General features: G+C 51.3%; 1 protein-coding gene across 1 annotated transcript in view; it reads left to right on the forward strand.

Moving 5' to 3' along the window:
• Positions 1-1,682: 1,682 nt before the first annotated feature.
• Positions 1,683-20,277, forward strand: part of HCN2 (hyperpolarization activated cyclic nucleotide gated potassium and sodium channel 2) — a 53,255-nt gene continuing 34,660 nt past the window's right edge. Inside the window, exon 1 of the mRNA XM_081895463.1 lies at positions 1,683-2,152. Coding sequence (XP_081751589.1) covers positions 1,779-2,152 — 374 coding nt within the window. The 5' untranslated portion in view covers positions 1,683-1,778. The remainder of the gene's footprint in view (positions 2,153-20,277) is intronic.

Here is a 20,277-nt window from a genome sequence, read left to right on the forward strand (position 1 = left end):
CGAGGCTGCTGGTCCCTTATTTTCAAATCTGTAAGTTGACAGCTATGTCTTAACCTGAAGCACCACTTGAGCTAATGGGATCTCCTGCTGCTGCTGCACGATTTTTGTTCTCACCCTGAAGCAAAGTTCTTAACCCGAGGTACTATTTGTGGGTTAGCGGAGTCTGTAACCTGAAGTGTATGTAACCCGAGGTACCACTGTATAAACTAATCGCCAAATAGCACCTTAAACCTGGGTTGCGGTCGCCATAATGGAAATTCGAGGCATCATTTTTTTTAAAAAAGCACCATTTCTTCCATCCCCCTGCACTTTTGACCTTCATTCCCACCTCCTCCTTTCTTCCCATTTATTCTTCCTTTCTCTCCTTCCGTCTGCTTAACCTTCTTGCCTCCCTCTTTCCTTCCCTCCTGTTCCTTCCTTCTTCACCATCTCCCCTTCGCCCCATCTCTCTGACCTCCCTCCCCTCCCTCTCCCTTTACCCCTCCCCTCCTTCCCTCTCTCTTGACCTCCCCTCCTCTCCATCTTTTGCCCCTGTCCCCCTCTGTTTGACCTCCCTCTCCCCTCTTGACCCTACCCCTCCTTCTCTCCCCCATCCTGTCCTTGCCCCCCCTCTCCCTGCTTGACCTTCCCCTTCTCTCCATCCTTTTGCCCTTGTCTCCCTGCCCCCGTTCGACTTTTCTCTTCCTCCCCCCTCTTGACCTCCCCCTCTCTCCCCTCCCCCTCTCTCTTGACCTTCCCTCCCTCCCCTCCCCCTCCACCCTTTGCCCTTATTTCCCATCTCTCTTTGACCTTCCTCCCCTCCCCCCTGTTTGACCTACCTTCCCTCCCCCCTCTCTCTTGACCTTCCCCTCCCTCCTCTTCTCCCCCCTCCCTCCTTTGCCCTTCTCTCCCCCTCTCTGTTTGACCTTCCTCCCCTCCCCCTTCTCTCCCCTCCCCCTTTTGACCTTCCTCCCCTCCATCCCTTGCCCTTCTCTCCCCCCTCTGTTTGACCTTCCTCTTCCTCCCCTCCCCCCTCTCTTGACCTCCCCCTCCCTCCCCATCTCTCCCCACCCCTCCCTCCCCATCCTTTGCCCTTCTCTCCCCCTCTCTTTGCCCTCCCCTCCCTCCCCTCCCTCTCCATCCTTTGCCCTTGTCCCCCCTCCCTCTCTTTGACCTTCCCCTTCCTCCCTCCCCCTCTCTCTTGACCTCCCCTCCCTCCCCTTCTCTCCCCTCCCCCCTCTGTTTGACCTTCCTCCCCTCCCCCTTCTCTCCCCTCCCCCTTTTGACCTTCCTCCCCTCCCCTCCATCCCTTGCCCTTCTCTCCCCCCCTCTGTTTGACCTTCCTCTTCCTCCCCCTCTCTTGACCTCCCCCTCCCTCCCCACCCCTCCCTCTCCATCCCTTGCCCTTCTCTCCCCCCTCTCTTTGCCCTCCCTCCCTCCCCATCCTTTGCCCTTGTCCCCCCTCCCTCTCTTTGACCTTCCTCCCTCCCTCCCCCCTCCCCTGCCAGCCAGCCCCTCCCCCGGCCCTCGACGCTCCTCCTCCCCTCCCCTCCCCGTCTCTGCCTCTCCTCCCCGGTCTCCTCCGCCGCCGTCGCCGCAGCAGCAGCAGCAGCCGAGGGGCTGGCTTGCGCGGCGAGTCCAGCATGCGGACGGGCGGCGGCGGCGGCGGCGGAGGCGGCGGCGGGGCTCCCACTGCGGCAGCACCCGCAGCATCTTCGGGCTGCGCCTCTCCGGCCGCGTCCTCTCCGGCGGCGTCTCCGGCCTCGAAGGGGCGGCTGCTGTCCCTGCGCGGAGGCGGCATGGGCAGCCGCGCCGCCAAGGGGGGCTCCCCCAACGGAGAGTGCCGCCGGGGGGGCGGCGAGGAGGGGGGCGTCAGCGGCCCCGATCCGCCGCCCTCTTCCCAGCCCAAGGTCTCCTTCTCCTGCAGCGCCGACGGATCCCCCAAGGCGGCCGAGGAAGGGGCGTCATCGGGGGCGGCGGGCGCCCCGTCGGAGGGGGGCGAGCCGGGCGGCAGCCAGGCCAGCTTCATGCAGCGCCAGTTTAGCGCCATGCTCCAGCCGGGCGTCAACAAGTTCTCGCTGCGGATGTTCGGCTCGCAGAAGGCCGTCGAGCGGGAGCAGGAGCGGGTCAAGTCCGCCGGAGCCTGGATCATCCACCCTTACAGCGATTTCAGGCGAGTGGGCCGCCTTCCCTTGACCCCCTGGACTCACCTGTGTGGGTGGGAGGGGACTCACCTGGGGTGACTCACCTGCCATTTGGGGAAACAGGGAAGGGGGGTCTGGCTTGGCTTGCCTTGGGGATACACACCTGCAGTGATTTCAGGCCAGTGGGCCTTTTCCCCTTGACCCCTGGCCCTCACCTGTGTGGGGAACTCACCTGGGTACTACCTGCAGAGAGGCGGAGCACCTGAGGGGAACTGTCCTCGCCAGGAGGGGTTAGAAACCCACAGGGATTTTAGGCAAGCTTACAGCATGCCCTGAGGTGACTCACCTGCGATCTGGAGGAAGGGGGATACATACCTTGCCATGGGGACAGTGGCGTAGCCTGGGTTATCAGCACCCGGGGCAAGGCAAGTAATTTGCGCCCCCTAACCCGTGGATTTCCCTAACCCCCAGATGTTGCGCCCGGTGCGGCCGGCCCCCCCTGCACCCCCCACGCTACGCCACTGCATGGGGATACATACCTGCGGTGATTTCAGGCCAGTGGGCCTTTTCCCCTTGACCCCTGGTCCTCACCTGTGTGGGGAACTCACCTGGGGGGTGGGTACTACCTGCAGAGAGGTGGAGCACCTGAGGGGAACTGTCCTTGCGAGGACGGATTAGAAACCAACAGGGATTTTAGGCAAGCACTGGGGGGGTGTGGAGATAGGGGGTAACTCACCCCTGGGGTGACTCACCTGCGATTTGAAGAAACAGGGAAGTGGGGGGTCTGGTTACCTTGCCTTGGGGATAACTACCTGCAGTGATTTCAGGCAAGTGGGGGAGACTGGGGGTAACTCACCCCTGGGGTAACTCACCCCTGGGGTAACTCCCCTGCACTTTGGAGAAACAGGGAATAGGGGTCTGGGTTACCTTGCCTTGGGGATAAATACCTGCAGTGATATCTGGCAAGTGGGGGATCAGGGGTAACCTACCCCTGGGTAACTCACCCCTGGGGTAACTCCTCACGGGGGAACTACCTGCAGAGATTTGGGGGTAGTGGCGGAGTGGGTAGGGGAGACTCTGGGAGGGGGGAATCTCCTTGGGAGGGGGAGTAAGCAACTTCAGCGAATTTCTGGCAATTTGGTTAACTCACCTTGGGGGTAACTACCTTGCGATTTGGGGGAAGAGGCGGTTTTTGTAGTAATGTGTATTGGGTAGGGCGTTAACTACCTGCCACTTTTTTGGGGTATGCAGCAGAGGGAGACCTAGAGTATCTATACTTGGGGGGAACATACTTAGGGGGGTAACTGCCGCAGGGTAGTTACCTCTGGTTTGTACTGACAGTGAGCCTTAAGGCAATTTTAGGCAAGGACAGGGATTCTCTGCCGCCGCCCCCCCTCCAGCAAGGGAGGAAATAATTCAGGGGTAACTACTTTGGCTAGGGACAGAAAACCCTATACAATGTGTACTTGAATATATCTGTCACACAGCAAATTCAGGCCTAGCAAGGGTTTTTTCCCACTACTTGCCCCACCCCCTGAATTGAGGGAGGAGGAACTCGAAGTAACTAACCCAAAGTAACTACCTCAGTTAGGGACGGAGGGGGATATTCAGCGTGGCCGAGGTGTCGTGGAGCAATCTGGGCTGGATCCCACTGTGGCAAGGTCTCTCGGGGGTGGGAGAGAGGTAGAAATCCGTGTGGGGGGGGGAGTTTAGTGACAGAGGGTCACTTTTCCTTCTGGACGGTCCTGTTGTGATTTGGGGGAAATCAAAAAAGACATGGCAACCCCTGGGTAACTACCTCGGGGTTACAGATGAGCCAGGGCTGTGTACCGATCGAACGGCGCAAGGAGATTTCCGGCCAGTCAAAATTTAGGGGGTTAAATTGGGTGGAGGATCTGGGGGGGGGGTGGGCAGCAAAAAAGGAAGGGTGGTTATTTGAGGGCAACTACCTTGCTGGCAGTAATCTGGGGTAACTACCTCTGGCGGGGGGGGGGGTGAGCAGTGGAAAAGATGGAAATTTGACTCCCTAAGTGGTGGAGAATGTTTTGACCTGCCAGTTACCCCCCCCCCCCGTGGGTGATTTAAGGCAGGGAACGGGGGGGCAGAGCTGTCCGGGTGAGGTTAACTACCCTGGGGGGGGGTTAGCACTGAGAGGTAAGGATTTCCTCAGCCTTACGGTTCCTCCAGGGATCTACTCTGGGGAATCTTTAGGGTGGGGGCTCAAAGGCAGGGTGGGGGGGTCGTCCTTTTTCTAGGGAGCAGTGAAAGGCCAATTTGGAGGCAATGGGGACAGGATCAAAAATGCACCTCTCTCTTTAGTGATTCTGTTTAATTCAGGGGTGGGGAGACAAGAGTTGGCAGTTCAAGGCAGTGATTTTGGGGGGGGGCGCGGATCCAATGCGCGTCGACTTGAAAGCAACCCCCTCTCCCCTACCCTTGCGTAGGCAAGTCTGTTTTAGGATTGTTCCCCTCCAAAGTTAATAATCAGCCAGTATAATTTGGCCCCTGCTTGTGGCCTGTAAGGCAGGGGGGTGTGGGGGTGGGAGAGCCTTTGGCCCACTGGGTGCCACTGAACTACAACTCCCATCAGCGCCCAGTGATTATGGGAGTTGTAGTTCAGGAATCTTGGAGGGGGGGCAGAGGTTCCCTAGAGCCTAGACTAGATAAGGCTTGGAGTTCCCTCCCAGTGGTTTGAGTGGAGGGGGACGTTGTTTAGGGTGCAAGGGCAGCGCAAGGTGCCTTTCTATGGGGTGGGGTGGGGTGGGGTGGTCAGGATCCTCGCTGCCCAGTGACTTGGGATAACCTTGGAGGGTCGTTTCCCCCCTTCAAAGGGTGTGTGTGTGTGTGTGCAAATATTCGTGAGATGTTAAAGTTTGAAACCCTTAAGCTGATGGAGTTCAGCTCCACAGAACGACCTTCTGTGCAGAACGTGGTATTTGCACTGAAAATGACTTTGCAAAATTCTTGATTTAACTCCAAGAAGCTCTGCTGGGGTGGGGGGCGGCGTTGGCAGGTGTGGGGTCACCTCTTAAGCCTCTCTGTGGGAGACGGGCCTCTAGAGAAGTAAGGTAGGGGTCCTCTGGGGTATGGAGCTGCCAATCACCTTTCCAGAGGCAGAAAACTGGGGTAAGCCTGGGGTAACAGAGACCAGGAGTTGTCTCTGTTTACCCCCTTTCCACCCCAAGGTAGCTGGTTCACTCTCTGAAACCATTAAAAGAGGAAAATCGACCTTTACCCACCAACCCAATGTCCGATTCCCCCTCTGGGATTTGTGGAGGGTCAGTTTGAAGCGCTCCGGAGTTTGTGCAACTATTTAAAGGTAAAGGGACCCCTGACCGTTAGGTCCAGTCGTGGCCGACTCTGGGGTTGCGGCGCTCATCTCGCTTCCGGGTCATGTGGCCAGCAGGACTAAGCCGCTTCTGGTGAACCAGAGCAGCGCACGGAAACGCCGTTTACCTTCCCGCTGCAGTGGTACCTATTTATCTACTTGCACTGGTGTGCTTTCGAACGGCTAGGTTGGCAGGAGCAGGGACTGAGCAATGGGAGCTCACCCCGTCGTAGGGATTCGAACCGCCGACCTTCTGATTGGCAAGTCCTAGGCTCTGTGGTTTAACCTACAGCGCCACCTGCTTCCCTATTTAGGGAGACCCAAAAATGGCAGGTTGGGGGAGGGCGGAGAGGGGAGGGGAAGCAGCTAGCCACGAGGTTTGGGGGGAGACGACGACTTGATGGTCTTAACCGCACCTTTGGTGTCCTTCAAAATGGGTGGGTTTTTTTCCCTGCAATCGGTTGTAACGCTGGAAGGGGACCCCAAAAAGCGTTGTTTGCCAGCAGAGATTTGCCGAGAGCACACCGGCTGAAATTAGCTGGCTGCTATTTTCAACCAGTCTGCTCTGAGCAGGGCCTGATGTTGGAGACAGCTCCAGGAATCCGACCCAGATTTAATTTATTTATTCTATATCCACCTCCTCCCCGCCCCCCCGCTAAAGATCTTTTAATCTCCACAACGACTCTGCGAGGTAGACTAGGCTGAGAGAAACGGCGAGTGGCCCCCACTCAAGGTCACTCAGCGAGCTTTGTGGCCGGGTGAAGGGGGGAGAGATTTGAACCCTGGTCTCCCAAGTCATTTCCAGTTACTCCACATATATATATATTTATTTTCGGGGGCCTGTAAAGCTGGACGACCCCTGCAGCGATTTTGGGGTGCTGACACCACCCAACTTCAGATTTCGGGTCCTTGTAAGTGTATGTGTGCAGGGAAAAGATCTCCCACCCCTTTCTTAATAGTTTTGAAGTTTTACGATGAGGTGGGGGGCAATATCTAGTTTTGTGTGTGTCGGTTTTGCTTGTGATCTCCCCCCCACTTTTTCACAGCAGCTTCAAGTGGAGGAACGCTCCTGTATCAATTACCTGTGTGTATTAATCCCTGCCAGATAGGTGGGCTATTATTAATGTTGTTATTATTTATTATCCTTGTTATTTTGTTGGGTTGGGGGGGCGAGATATGTTAGGGCAGCTATGCAAGGAAAAAGCGACTTTCCTGAGTTCCTTCTGTTGTTATGGGAAATTGGGGTGCCCACCGGGCGGTGACTTTGGGGGCAGATCCCCCCCTGGGCCCCCTCTTCAACCTAAGGCTCTGGCGGGGAGGGGGGGCGCCTTCCCAAATTTGCCGCCCCCCCAGGCTGGGGGTGAGGATGGAGGGAGACCTTTGAAATCAAGCTTTGCATCCCATAACCGGCAAGGAGAGAGAAATTTTGGGTCTGGGGTGGGGGGGCTGTTTGAGGAAGAAGCTGGATTGACACTTGGAAGGAAATGACTCGGTGTGTGAATTTTTTTGGGGGGGGGCGGCTTTACCGGGTCTGGGAGGGGTGGCCCCCACCACGAGTCGAATTAGCCAGCAGGGGGGGGAAATGTGCATTTCATTTTTTTGTGTTTTTAAAGGCTTGAATTAGGAGAAAAGGTTATCTCTCTTTCTCTCCCCCCCCCATCTCCCCGGGACCTATGCGTCTTCCTTCTCCCACCCCCCCTCGGTTTTTGGTACCCTCCTGCGCCCCCACCGCTCCCCCAAATTTGAAGAGAACAGGATGCTGTTGCTGGAAGGGCACCTTGAGACATTCAGAGGGAAGATGCTATCTGAGATCATGTATTTGGGGGTGGGAGAAACAAGCTGCTATATTTTTTCCCTTCCTGTATCTGCACCACTATAGATATGTGTCTGATAACTAATCTCACCCCCCCCCCACAAACACACCCGGCCCTCCCCAGTTTTCTGGATCTCTGACAATCCCCACAATTTGGGAAACGCAACAGCCCCTTTATAGTATAAGCAGTTGCCTGGGGGACTGGGGGGGGGGGAGAGAATCCATCTTGAACAAGGATGTTCATTGTGTTCACCCCCCCTTGTATTTTTTTTTCTGTGCGTGGTTCTCGCCCTCGAGGTTGTGTGTTGTTGTGGGGGGGGGGGCGGGCACAGGATCATAATATAACTCATCCTTTTGCAAAAAAACACGTTCAGGCGACGGATAGATTTGGGTGGTTGTGCTCTGTGTGTGTGTGTGTGGTTTTTTTGGGAGGGGGGGTTGCATCTAGAGGCGTTGCAGGAATGCTGATATCCCCCCTCTCATCTCAAAACTGCCCCCCCCTCATTGTATGCTCTTAAACCGCTAATCCCTGCCAAACTACATGTGTCCTGTTTTGTTTTGTTTTTGGACAGGATTGCAAAAAGACATAGATTTATGACGCCGATTTCCTCCTAATTTCTGTGCAAAATGCCTGGGCGCCGAACTCTCAATTTGCCGGCTTTTTCTGCGATGTGTCGGCCCCCCCACCTTCCCTCTCTGCTCCCAGCCCCCTCCCTCCCTCCCCTTCTCAGGTGTGTTTATAAACTGGATCTGGCGTGCCTTGAATTTTGGGAGGGAGACGATGGAGCGTTGCTGCTGGCGGCGATGCTGTCCGCCTCTGCTGAATGCTCAGGAATGTATCTGGAAAATCAGTTTGGGAGGGGGCTTTTCCGAGACTCGGGGCAGCGCCGTGCAGTGGTTAGAGCAGGTTTCGGCTGGAGATTTTGGACTGAGGCTAGAGGCTGTGCTACAGACAAGGGGGAGAGAGAGGCAGGACCACACTCTATTTCTCGATCTCATCGGCGACTTTGGCCTGGCCTACCTTGCAGAGCTGTTGTGAGGATAAAAAAGACCTTGGTTCCCATGGCATTGTTTTCTTTCAAGGTAGATCAGGGTACTGCTAGTGCTTCTTTTAAAAGGTCCCCATTGCTGTATCTGATTCCTGGAACCAGCGGCTCGTTCTCGAAAAACTGGGTTGCAAAGGCACTCTGCGCATGCACAAGGAACTTAGTGGCCAAAGTTCAGTTCGATTTCATAATAATAATAATAACTTATTATTTATACCCCGCCCATCTGGCTGGGTTCCCCCAGCCACTCTGGGCACCACTCGGGCGCCACCACCGAGAAGGCCCTCTGCCTGGTTCCCTGTAACTTGGCTTCTCGTAGCGAGGGAACCGTTTGAAATTGGAGCTCAGTGGAGGTGACCAGTCTACCACCACCCAGGCCTCACCCTGTTTATCTTCCAAAAAGTGGGGGCGCCCCCCCACCCTGAGACCTCTTGCTGATGCCAGCAAGAGATTGTTGGTACTGACCTTTAAAGCCCAAAATGGCCTCGGTACAGTATACCTGAAGAAGCGTCTCCACCCCCATCGTCCAGCCCGGACACTGAGGTCCAGCTCCGAGGGCCTTCTGGCAGTTCCCTCCCTGCGAGAAGCCTAGTTACAGGGAACCAGGCAGAGGGCCTTCTCGGTGGTGGCGCCCGCCCTGTGGAACGCCCTCCCACCAGATTTCAAAAAGAAAAACAACTACCAGACTTTTAGAAGACATCTGAAGGCAGCCCTGTTTAGGGAAGCTTTTAATGTTTAATAGGTTGTTGTATTTCAGTGTTTTGTTGGAAGCCGCCCAGAGTGGCTGGGGAAACCCAGCCAGATGGACGTGGTATAAATTATTATTATTATTATTATTATTATTATTATTATTATTGAAACTGTGTGGCAGGTGCTGTATTGATGCCAGAAAGGGACTTTGCCCATGCAGAGAGCTTCCAGGTTTAAGCCTTAGTTCAGGGGCAGGAAAACCTCAGGTCTGGGAGCTGAATGCGGCCCTCCACACTCCGCCACCCGGCCCTCGAGAACTCTCCCAAAGTCACACCCCTCCCGGGTGCTGTTGCTTCACATCTACGTGTCTGAATGGGATGTGTACTCAACCTCCGCCTCTCGCTTGCCTTGGCCTTTCCCTCGAGGGCCACCTCCTTTTCTGGGCAGCGACTCAGGGGCCGCATGTCAGTGGTGGGTGTGGCCAGGTGTAGCGACAGGTGCCAAAACGACCTTTACCTGGGGAACATCTGAGTTCAAGGGCAACATCCCAGGCTGGCAGAAAGACTCAAGGGGTGTGTGAGGAAGGCGTGGCCTAGGGGAGAGCCACAGGGGCCGGGTGAAGGTACAGAGGGCCGCATTCGAAACCATCCCCGCGTTTGCGACTCCGTGTTTCTGAAATCCATGTCTGTCAAAAGTTAGAATGGGAAACTTTGGATCTGATCAGACGCTGAAATAAACGTTAGGGGGCTTTTTTGTGTGTAAAGATTTTCTGTTTTGATTTTATAATGGATATAAAACAGGGAGAACAGCTATGCAGGCTTCCTCAAACTCGGCCCTCCAGATGTTTTGAGACTACAGTCCCCATCATTCCTGACCGCTGGTCCTGCTAGCTAGGGATCATGGGAATTGTAGGCCAAAAACATCTGGAGGGCCGAGTTTGAGGAAGCCTGAGCTATAGCAACAGAGGAAAATTAAAGTATTAGGAACAGCCTTGGGTCTTGTAATGGGCAACCTCCTATTTTACGGATTCACGTGTGTGTGTGTGTCACTTTATTAATCCTCCCCCAGCGCTCTGTTTTGGCAGGTGTTTTTGCAAACCACAGCTGGACGTTTCATGAGCAACTTTTCCTTTTTTTTGTTAGATCGTTTTTATTAATTTTCCAATAAAAGACATCCAATTAACATATCAAATCATAATCAGGATACCATTTCCAAGAGCTCCTGCCGTTCTCCCTTGGGTGGTGATTCTCCCAGTTTTGTAGCCCTACAGTGGTACCTCGGGTTAAGAACTTAATTCGTTCCGGAGGTCCGTTCTTAACCTGAAACTGTTCTTAACCTGAAGCACCACTTTAGCTAATGGGGCCTCCTGCTGCCGCCGCCGCGCGATTTCTGTTCTCATCCTGAAGCAAAGTTCTTAACCTGAAGTACTATTTCTCGGTTAGCGGAGTCTGTAACCTGAAGCGTATGTAACCTGAAGCGTATGTAACCTGAGGTATCACTGTACTTTACAGGACTGTTGTGCGACTCTTCAAAATCGTGTCTGGATGACGCTGAGAGAGGGTGGGAAAGTTCTGTACGGTTGCAAATAATTACGATTATTACCCTACAGACATGAAGCATTGATAACTGGCTCCCTGCCCAACGCTTTTTAAAATCTGATCAACGTAATAGAATCTGCTCTTAAGATGCAGATGGCTTAATTTTTTTATTTTTTTGAAACACATCTGTCTCTCTGCAAATTGAAATGGACCAATGGGCTGGCATCTTTCTTGCACTGTCTCAGAAAGCACCATCGTTATTCACGGTTCAACGGCAGGGAGGAGGGAAGCGAATGCCAGCCTCCGGCACCCGATAAAACGTTAAATATTATTTTAAAATACTGTCTGATTAGGAAGCAGCTCGGATAAGCGGTTGTAGCTTCTTAGAAGCCGCAAATCCAATTGAAAGCGGTGGGTGTTTTGTGTCTTACTGCAGATTGCTGCGTCGATTTTAAGGCAAGACCTAAACAGGAAAGTCTGGGGTGTGCATGTGATTTAAAACGGCGGCAATATAGGCAAAGATGGACGTAATTTCTTCAGAGCCTTAGAAGCTCTAAAGCAGAAGGCAAAGGAGTGTGGCTCCCGATAACTTTCTGATGTGGCCCTTCAGTCTCTTCCCCCCCCCATGCCAAACCCTCTTCTGAGCTGCACCTCTCACCAGTCCTGATTTGCAGCCCTCCATGTGAGTAAAAGTCGCAGGGTTTTTCAATCAATCAATCAATCAATCAATCAATCAATCAATCAATGTTTATTATGGCAAACAGCCAGCATAGTCAAGTCAGTATTTCTGCATTTTTGGACTTTTTTTAGTTTAGAGAAAAGGGGATTAAGCGGGAGGCATGCAATGTGGCTTAAACCACAGAGCCTAGGACTTGCCGATCAGAAGGTCGGCAGTTCAAATCCCCGCCACGGGGTGAGCTCCCGTTGCTTGGTCCCTGCTTCTGCCAACCTAGCAGTTCAAAAGCACGCCAGCGCAAGTAGATAAATAGGTACCGCTCCGGCGGGAAGGGAAACGGCGTTTCCGTGAGCTGCTCTAGTTCGCCAGAAGCGACTTAGTCCTGCTGGCCACATGACCCGGAAGCTGTACGCCGGCTGCCTTGGCCAATAAAGCGAGATGAGCACTGCAACCCCAGAGTCGGCCACAACTGGACCTAATGGTCAGGGGTCCCTTTACCTATGATAGAAGTTTATAAAAATGATCCATGGCCCCAGAAAGAGGATAGAGAAAAGTTTCTCTTTCATGACACTAAAACTCTGGGACCTCCAACGAAGCTGAAAAGTTGTGAGACCCAGGACGAATAAAAGAAAGCACTTATTCACCATGTGAACTATGGAACTCACTGCTGCAGGTGGCGGCTTTGAAAGCGGATTAGGCAATTTCATAAGGCTTTTGATGGTTATACTTTGCCTCCACAAATTGGTTGAGGGTTTCTCTTTGGGGTCCCTGTTTGGCCACTGTGAGAGCAGGCTGCTGGGTGGTCCCGATCCAGGTGGGCGGTCTTTAATATAAAGAAAGAATATTCCTGTTATTTGATTGTCAAGTATAGTTCAGGATTTTCCAGGCTTGTCTTGAAAACGACGATTCTATTGCATACGTATAATAAAGAAGTGCCAAATCATATAAAAATTGTACGGACGTTCTGGTCCTCTCCAAAATCTCAAATTATATGTAATTTTCTCCATTTTTGCTATATTACGCAAGCGTCCAGATTTTGAACTGTTTCCCAATTCGTTGCAATTGCTTCTTTCGCTGCCAAGATAATATAGAAGGCCAAGACAATTTCTCTCCAACGTCAATCGAATGCTAGCATAGATAGCGAACCTTCACTATATTTTTGAACATAAATCTTACATCTATCCCATTTTTCCATAAATTTTTGTTTTGAATTGCCTCTCAGGCTATTTGTCAACTGCGCTGTTTGAGTTTCCTGGCTGACTCTAGTTTTGTTGAGTCGATTAGTTGTGTCCACCTCTTTGTGACCCCCTGGACCAGAGCACGCCAGGCACTTCTGTCTTCCACTGCCTTCTGCAGTTCGGTCAAACTCATGTTTGTAGTTTCGAGAACACTGTCCCACCATCTCGTCCTCTGTCGTCCCCTTCTCCTTGCGCCCTCCATCTTTCCCAACATCAGGGTCTTTTCCAGGGAGTCTTCTCTTCTCATGGCCAAAGTCTTGGAGCCTCAGCTTCAGGATCTGTCCTTCCCGTGAGCACTCAGGGCTGATTTCCTTCAGAATGGAGAGGTTTGATCTTCTTACAGTCCATGGGACTCTCAAGAGTCTCCCCCAGCACCAGAATTCAAAAGCATCCATTCTTTGGCGATCAGCCTTCTTGATGGTCCAGCTCTCACTTGCATACATCACTATTGGGAAAACCATAGCTGGAACTATACGCACCTTTGTTGGCAAGGTGATGTCTCTGCTTTTTAAGATGCTGTCTAGGTTTGTCATTGCTTTTCTCCTTGTCATTGTCATTTCTTTTCTGCTTTTCTGACTCTAGTATCCCTCAAAGCCACAGGGATGGAGGAAGCAGCGAGTCAGGCAGGAACTCGGAAGATGATGATGCAGTGCTTAGTTAGTTGCATGCAAAGCTTTCCGGAGAAAATGCATGCAGGGGAGAAAGTGCAGGGAAACACCTGTGCAGCGCTGCGCCAACAGCTTCCACAGGCGCTCTCAGTCCTTGTTGCTCCAGTGCTGAAGCAACAGCTCCCTTATAGCTCCCAACTCTGTCTCGTGTGCAGGTTGAGACCCTGCCTGCCTGCGAACTGCCTCGCCAGAGCGGTCCATGCTCTAGTTATCTCCCGCTTGGACTACTGCAATGCGCTCTACGTGGGGCTACCTTTGAAGGTGACTCGGAAACTACAACTAATCCAGAATGGGGTCACTGTGCCCCTGAAGGACCAGGTGCGTAGCCTGGGAGTCATTTTGGACTCACAGCTGTCCATGGAGGCGGAGGTCAATTCTGTGTCCAGGGCAGCTGCCTACCAGCTCCATCTGGTACGCAGGATGAGACCCTCCCTGCCCGCAGACTGTCTGGCCAGAGTGGTGCATGCTCTGGTTATCTCCTGCTTGGACTACTGCCATGCGCTCTACATGGGGCTACCTTTGAAGTTGACTCAGAAACTACAATTAATCCAGAATGCAGCTGCCAGACTGGTGACTCGGAGCAGCCACTGGGACCACATAACACCGGTCTTGAAATACCTCCATTGGCTCCCAGTATGTTTCTGACCTTTAAACCCCTAAACGGCCTTGGCCCAGTATCTCTGAAGGAGCGTCTCCACCCCCATCATCCAGCCCGGACACTGAGGTCCAGCTCCGAGGGCCTTCTGGCGGTTCCCTCCCTGCTAGAAGTGAAGCTACAGGGAACCAGGCAGAGGGCCTTCTCGGTGGTGGCGCCCGCCCTGTGAACACTCTCCCATCAGATGTCAAAGAGATAAACAACTACCTGACATTCAGAAGACATCTTAAGGCAGCCCTGTTCAGGGAAGTTTTTAATATGTAACGCCGTACTGTTTTTAACACTTGATTGGGAGCCGCCCAGAGTGGCTGGGGAAACTCAGCCAGATAGGCGGGGTATAAATAATTAATTATTATTGCTATTATTATTATTATTAATCATTTCACGCTGCAACTGTAGCTTCTATCCACCGCCCAACCCCCGTGCAATATGATCCACTTCCCTGTTGTTGAAACGTTAGGAGGATTTATCGATTTAATGTTTTTTATGAATTTTGCATGGTTTATTAGTTGAGGCCGTGTTGCAGTTGTCCTGCCAATGTTCTTCCCAAGGTGTTGAGCTGAGATGCTTCCGGAGCATCTCTCTGGGTATCCGGGGATTCGCTTTAAGGAAAGTGCACCATTAATTCAGACTTGCGAAAGTTAATGGGCATCTTTGGGTCCATTAACTTCAATGGGTAGAGCTCAGTTGGGGCCAACCCTGCCACTGGGTACTTTGTCATGCTGCATTAGCTTATGGGAACATAAGAGAACACATTGTCAACTGGATCACTTTGAGAAGTTTGTAGGAAAAAGCATCTCTCCCTACTTGCCTATTCAGAGAGATTTCTTCTCCCGGCAGTGTACAACATAGCTATTGTGGCACGTAGCCATGGTGTCTTGAGAAAGCTGGCAGTAAATTGCACGATGTAAATGGAGTTAGCTCTTTATTAGCGAAAGCAGGATCAGGCCTAATGAGTGTGGCAATTCTTCTTCCACGAAGTAGTTGCTGAGACCATAGCTGTCAACTTTTTCCTTTTTTGCGAATATTCAGAATAAGGGTTTGTTGTTGTTGTTGAGTCGTTTAGTCATGTCCGACTCTTCGTGACCCCCTGGACCAGAGCACGCCAGGCACTCCTGTCTTCCACTGCCTCCCGCAGTTTGGTCAAACTTATGCTGGTAGCTTCGAGAACACTGTCCCACCCTGTAACGGGGTGAGCTCCCGTTGCTCGGTCCCTGCTCCTGCCAACCTAGCAGTTCGAAAGCACATCAAAGTGCAAGTAGATAAATAGGTACCACTCCGGCGGGAAGGTAAACGTCATTTCTGTGCGCTGCTCTGGTTCGCCAGAAGCGGCTTCATCATGCTGGCAACATGACCCGGAAGCTGTACACCGGCTCCCTCAGCCAATAAAGCGAGATGAGCGCCGCAACCCCAGAGTCGGCCACGACTGGACCTAATGGTTAGGGGTCCCTTTACCTTTTAATCGATGAAAGTAACAGCAAACCACAATGCATAAAATGCCACGAAACATACAAAACCACGTGGAAGGGTCAAATTGCGAAACGAAGAAGCACAACTTATAAAACTTTAAAAATAAAGCAGAACTTTATTTTTTATAAATATATATCCCTGAACCGTTTTCCCAACTGCTACTGCTGTTCTCAAAGTCAGAGGTGGAAATGCCCATTGCCTCATGAAAAACAGAAAATCTCTCCTTTCCAGTGTTGTGATTACTTACTTTCTGGAGTTTTGTTAATAAGCCTGTGCCTTTTTTGAACGGGGAATAATCACTTGCCCTCTTATCAAACGGTTGGGTTTTCAACAGCGACCAAAAAAGGGGCGCGAGAGCATCTTGCCTCCTCCGCTCTTAATAGCGCCGCGATAACCTGATAAGGAGGTTCCCAGCATTATCCGTGTCAGAAACCGATAGGGGATTAGGTTTTGAAGCAGCCAGGGATATGACGGATGGGTCCAGGAGGGGGAAAAATCATTCACCATAGTGAAGAAATTATATCAAGATCAGGGCCGGATTTCGGTTTGATGAGGCCCTCAGCTACTGAATAATAATAATAATAATAATAATAATAATAATAATTTATTATTTATACCCTGCCCATCAGGCTGGGCTTTCCCAGCCACTCTGGGCGGCTTCCAAAAAATATGTATTAAAATACTGTAATACATGAAACATTAAAAGCTTCCCTAAACAGGACTGCCTTCAGATGTCTTCTAAAAATCTGGTAGTTGTTGTTCTCTTTGACATCTGATGGGAGGGCGTTCCACAGGGCGGGCGCCACCACCGAGAAGGCCCTCTGCCTGGTTCCCTGTAACTTGGCTTCTCACAGCAAGGGAACCGCCAGAAGGCCCTTGGAGCTGGACCTCAGTGTCCGGGCAGAACGATGGGGGTGGAGACGCTCCTTCAGGGATACTGGGCCGAGGCCATTTAGGGCTTTAAAGGTCAGCACCAACACTTTGAATTGTGCTCGCAAACGTACTGGGAGCCAATGGAGGTCTTTCAAGACCGGTGTTATGTGGTCCCTGTGGCCACTCTCAGTCCCCAGTCTAGCTGCCGCATTCTGGATTAGTTGTGGTTTCCAAGTCACCTTCAAAGGTAGCCCCATGTAGAGCGCATTGCAGTAGTCCAAGCGGGAGATAACCAGAGCATGCGCCACTCTGGCGAGACAGTCTGCGGGCAGGGAGGGTCTCATCCTGCGTACCAGGTGGATCTGCCCTGGACACAGAATTGACCTGCGCCTCCATGGACAGCTGTGTGTCCAAAATGACTCCCAGGCCGCGCACCTGGTCCTTCAGGGGCACAGTTACCCCATTCAGGACCAGGGAGTCCTCCACACCTGCCCGCCTCCTGCCCCCCAAAAACAGTATGGTAATGGGGCCCTTTATATGTCCAGCTGTCCTTTGCCAATAACAAATTGCCGCTGTTTTTGTGTGTTGAATATATGCTATATGGTAATTGATGGACCTGATAGGTATCTCAAGCCATTTGCACATCACAAAATATAAAATGTATCAAAGCCATTGTTGAACTGAAATACGCTGACTGCCACGGGGTTTAACTTCCTGAGAACCTTGGTTTATTTTTTTATTATTAAATCTTATTTCTAGTCATGATTGCAGCAGTGATCGCTCACATCTTGAAAACCAGTGTTAGAGGTGGGTGGACTTTACACCGGACTTCCTTTGTTCAGGAAGTGTAAACCTACAGTCTGTTGCCCTGTAACAAAGATGAGTTTGCGTCCATTTTACAGGGGGTGATACTGAGGCTGAGAGAGTAATTGTGGGTGCCCAGATATAATGAGTTCCTGCTGGAAGGACTGAAGCTCAGGTTTTCAAATTCCAAGCACTGAAGTGAAACATTCAGGGGTTTAAAAACTCCCATCCCTGGACTTGGATAGGCAGGCTGCAGTGATGGTAAGGAACTCTGCACATACTCAGAGGTGGATTTGCATGTCGCTGAGTTATAGCAGGGAAAACACCTTCCATCCAGTCTGTCTTTGTTTGTTGGTTGATTTTAGGACTAGAGTTTTTAACTGCAATCTAAAGCACTTCAATGTTGCTAAGAGCTGTGCAGAAATAGCCTCTGTTTTTTTAAATATCAGGCTAACATAAAGGACAATAAAATGAGGGGAAGTGCATTGTACACTGTCCATTCATTATGGCTGCGATTTAAAATACGCTTGTTGTTGTTGTTTAGTCGTTTAGTCGTGTCCGCCTCTTTGTGACCCCTTGGACCAGAGCACGCCAGGCCCTCCTGTCTTCCACTGCCTCCCGCAGTTTGGTCAAACTCATGCTGGTCTCTTCGAGAACACTGTCCCACCATCTCATCCTCTGTCGTCCCCTTCTCCTTGTGCCCTCCATCTTTCCCAACATCAGGGTCTTTTCCAGGGAGTCTTCTCTTCTCCTGAGGTGGCCAAAGTACTGGAGCCTCAGCTTCAGGATCTGTCCTTCCAGTGAGCTCTCAGGGCTGATTTCTTTCCGAATGGAGAGGTTTGATCTTCTTGCAGTCCATGGGACTCTCAAGAGTCTCCTCCAGCACCAGAATTCAGAAGCATCAATACGCTTACAAGTGTGTAAGTCCCGTTGAATTTAGTGGGACTTGACTTCTGAGTAAACGGGATTGCTCTATGCTTGCAATCGATTGCCAAATGGTGAAAAGCACCCTGATTTTTTTTTGTGGGGGCATGGACTGTCCCTTCCCACAAAAAAATGGTTGAAAGCTGGGAACTAGTTTGGGACATTGCAAAGGAGCAGTTATCAGCTGAGCCCCAGGCATCAGAAATCCTTATTCCTCAGGGTGCTGTCCACGGTGCTGAAGATGAACTTCAGATATAATGGTGCCTCGGTTCTCAAACGCCTTGGTACTCAAAACAAATTGGAACCCAAACACTGCAAACCTGGAAGTAAGTGTTCCGCTTTGCGAACTTTTTTCTGGAAGCTCCGTTTTGAGTGCCACGCCGTTTTGGGCGTCACGGTGACGTCTGTCTGTTTTCGCTATTTATTTTGCGTTTTTGTTTTTTGCGGCTCTTTTCCGTTTTGCTTTTGTGACTGTGCGGAACCCAGTCCAGCTACCGATTGCTTGACTGTGTGACTGCAGTCCATTGTTTATTGCTTTCATTTTATGGATCCGTGGTCTCGTTAGATAGCAAAATTCACGTTATATTGCTGTTTGAGGGGTTGTTTTTAAAAGTCTGGAACGGATTGATCCGTTCTGCATTACTTTCTATGGGGAAGCGTGCCTTGGTTTTGGAACACTTTGGTTTTGGAATGGACATCTAGAATGGATTAAGTTTGAGAACCAAGGGACCACTACATATACTTTTACTCAGTATCAGACTCCCTTTAGTATTTATTTTTCTGTTATTTCGTTTACAAGGCTGCCCAATGAGCCCCAGGGCTGAGTGGGAGGATTCGAATCCGGCGCTACACAGCCCTAGTCCAACCGGTATATAGGGAAAGTAGACCCCTCTTTAGCTGAGATGTTCCCATTTTCTGCGCATTGTGCACCAGCCCCTCCCACCTTTTCCCCTTGTGTGATTTGCAAATGAATGGAGTGTTCTCTCTCTGTGTGTGTGTGTGTGTGTGTGTGTCTCGCACACCCCATTTGGGCTGTCTCTCCCGTTTGAACAGATTTCAAACAACTTTGGAGAGAGAAGTGTTCAGCTCTGAATCATTTATAAAGTGTGGAACATTAAGAACATTTCAGGATCACTTTCTGGATTGTACCACAGTAACTCCAAAGCAGAGACCTTGGCATGGCGGAGGAAATTTTACTCATGACCCTGGACCCTGCGATACTTTTAAATGGATATCAATGTTGTTGAGCCACAAATCCCATCATCCCAGAGTCCATTTGGCGGAGTCTGATGAGAACTGATGTCAGACAACTTTTGGAGGGCAGTGTGATAAGCTAAAAACATGTTGTTGTTGTTGAGTCGTTTAGTCGTGTCCGCCTCTTCGTGACCCCTGGACCAGAGCATGCCAGGCACTCCTGTCTTCCACTGCCTCCCGCACTTTGGTCAAACTCATGCTGGTAGCTTCGAGAACACTGTCCCACCATCTCGTCCTCCATCGTCCCCTTCTCCTTGTGCCCTCCATCTTTCCCAACATCAGGGTCTTTTCCAGGGAGTCTTCTCTTCTCCTGAGGTGGCCAAAGTCTTGGAGCCTCAGCTTCAGGATCTGTCCTTCCAGTGAGCACTCAGGGCTGATTTCCTTCAGAATGGAGAGGTTAGATCTTCTTGCAGTCCATGGGACTCTCAAGAGTCTCCTCCAGCACCAGAATTCTAAAAACATAGCTCATGTCAAAATTCCACAAATCCTACGTTGACTCCCAGTACATTTCCGAACACTGTTCAAAATGTTGGTGCTGGCCTTCATAGCCAAAAACGGCCCAGTATACTTGAAGGAGCGTCTCCACCCTCATCGATCAGCCCGGACACTGAGGTCTAGCGCCGAGGGCCTTCTGGCGGTTCCCTCCCTGCGAGAAGCAAGGTGACAGGGAATCAGGCAGAGGGCCTTCTCGGTGGTGGTGCCCTGAAAACTGGATGGCCATAGAATCATAAAGTTGGAAAGGGGCCATGAGAGTCATTAGTTCAAACCCTGGCAATGCAGGAATCTGAAACATCCATCTTTTCACATGGCAGCACTGCCACTTTCATACTCCCTGCCTGTTCATGGCAGGCTGTACTCTTTTGGTGCCTGCTAAAACTTTTTTTTTTAGGCAAGCTTACTCAAATATAATAATTTACAATCATAATAATTTATTACTTCTACCCTGCCCATCTGGCTGGGCTTCCCCAGCCACTCTGGGTGGCTCCCAACAGAATATTAAAAACATGATAAAACATCAAACGTTAAAAACTTCCCTAAACAGGTCTGCCTTCAGATGTCTTCTAAAAGTCAGATAGTTGTTCATTTCCTTGATGTCTGATGGGACGGTGTTCCACAGAGAGGGCGCCACCACTGAGAAGGCCCTCTGCCTGGTTCCCTGTAACCTCGCTTCTCGCAG

Source organism: Podarcis melisellensis (genome assembly GCF_964234715.1).
Source record: "Podarcis melisellensis genome assembly, chromosome: 18".
Classification (NCBI taxonomy): Eukaryota; Metazoa; Chordata; class Lepidosauria; order Squamata; family Lacertidae; genus Podarcis; species Podarcis melisellensis.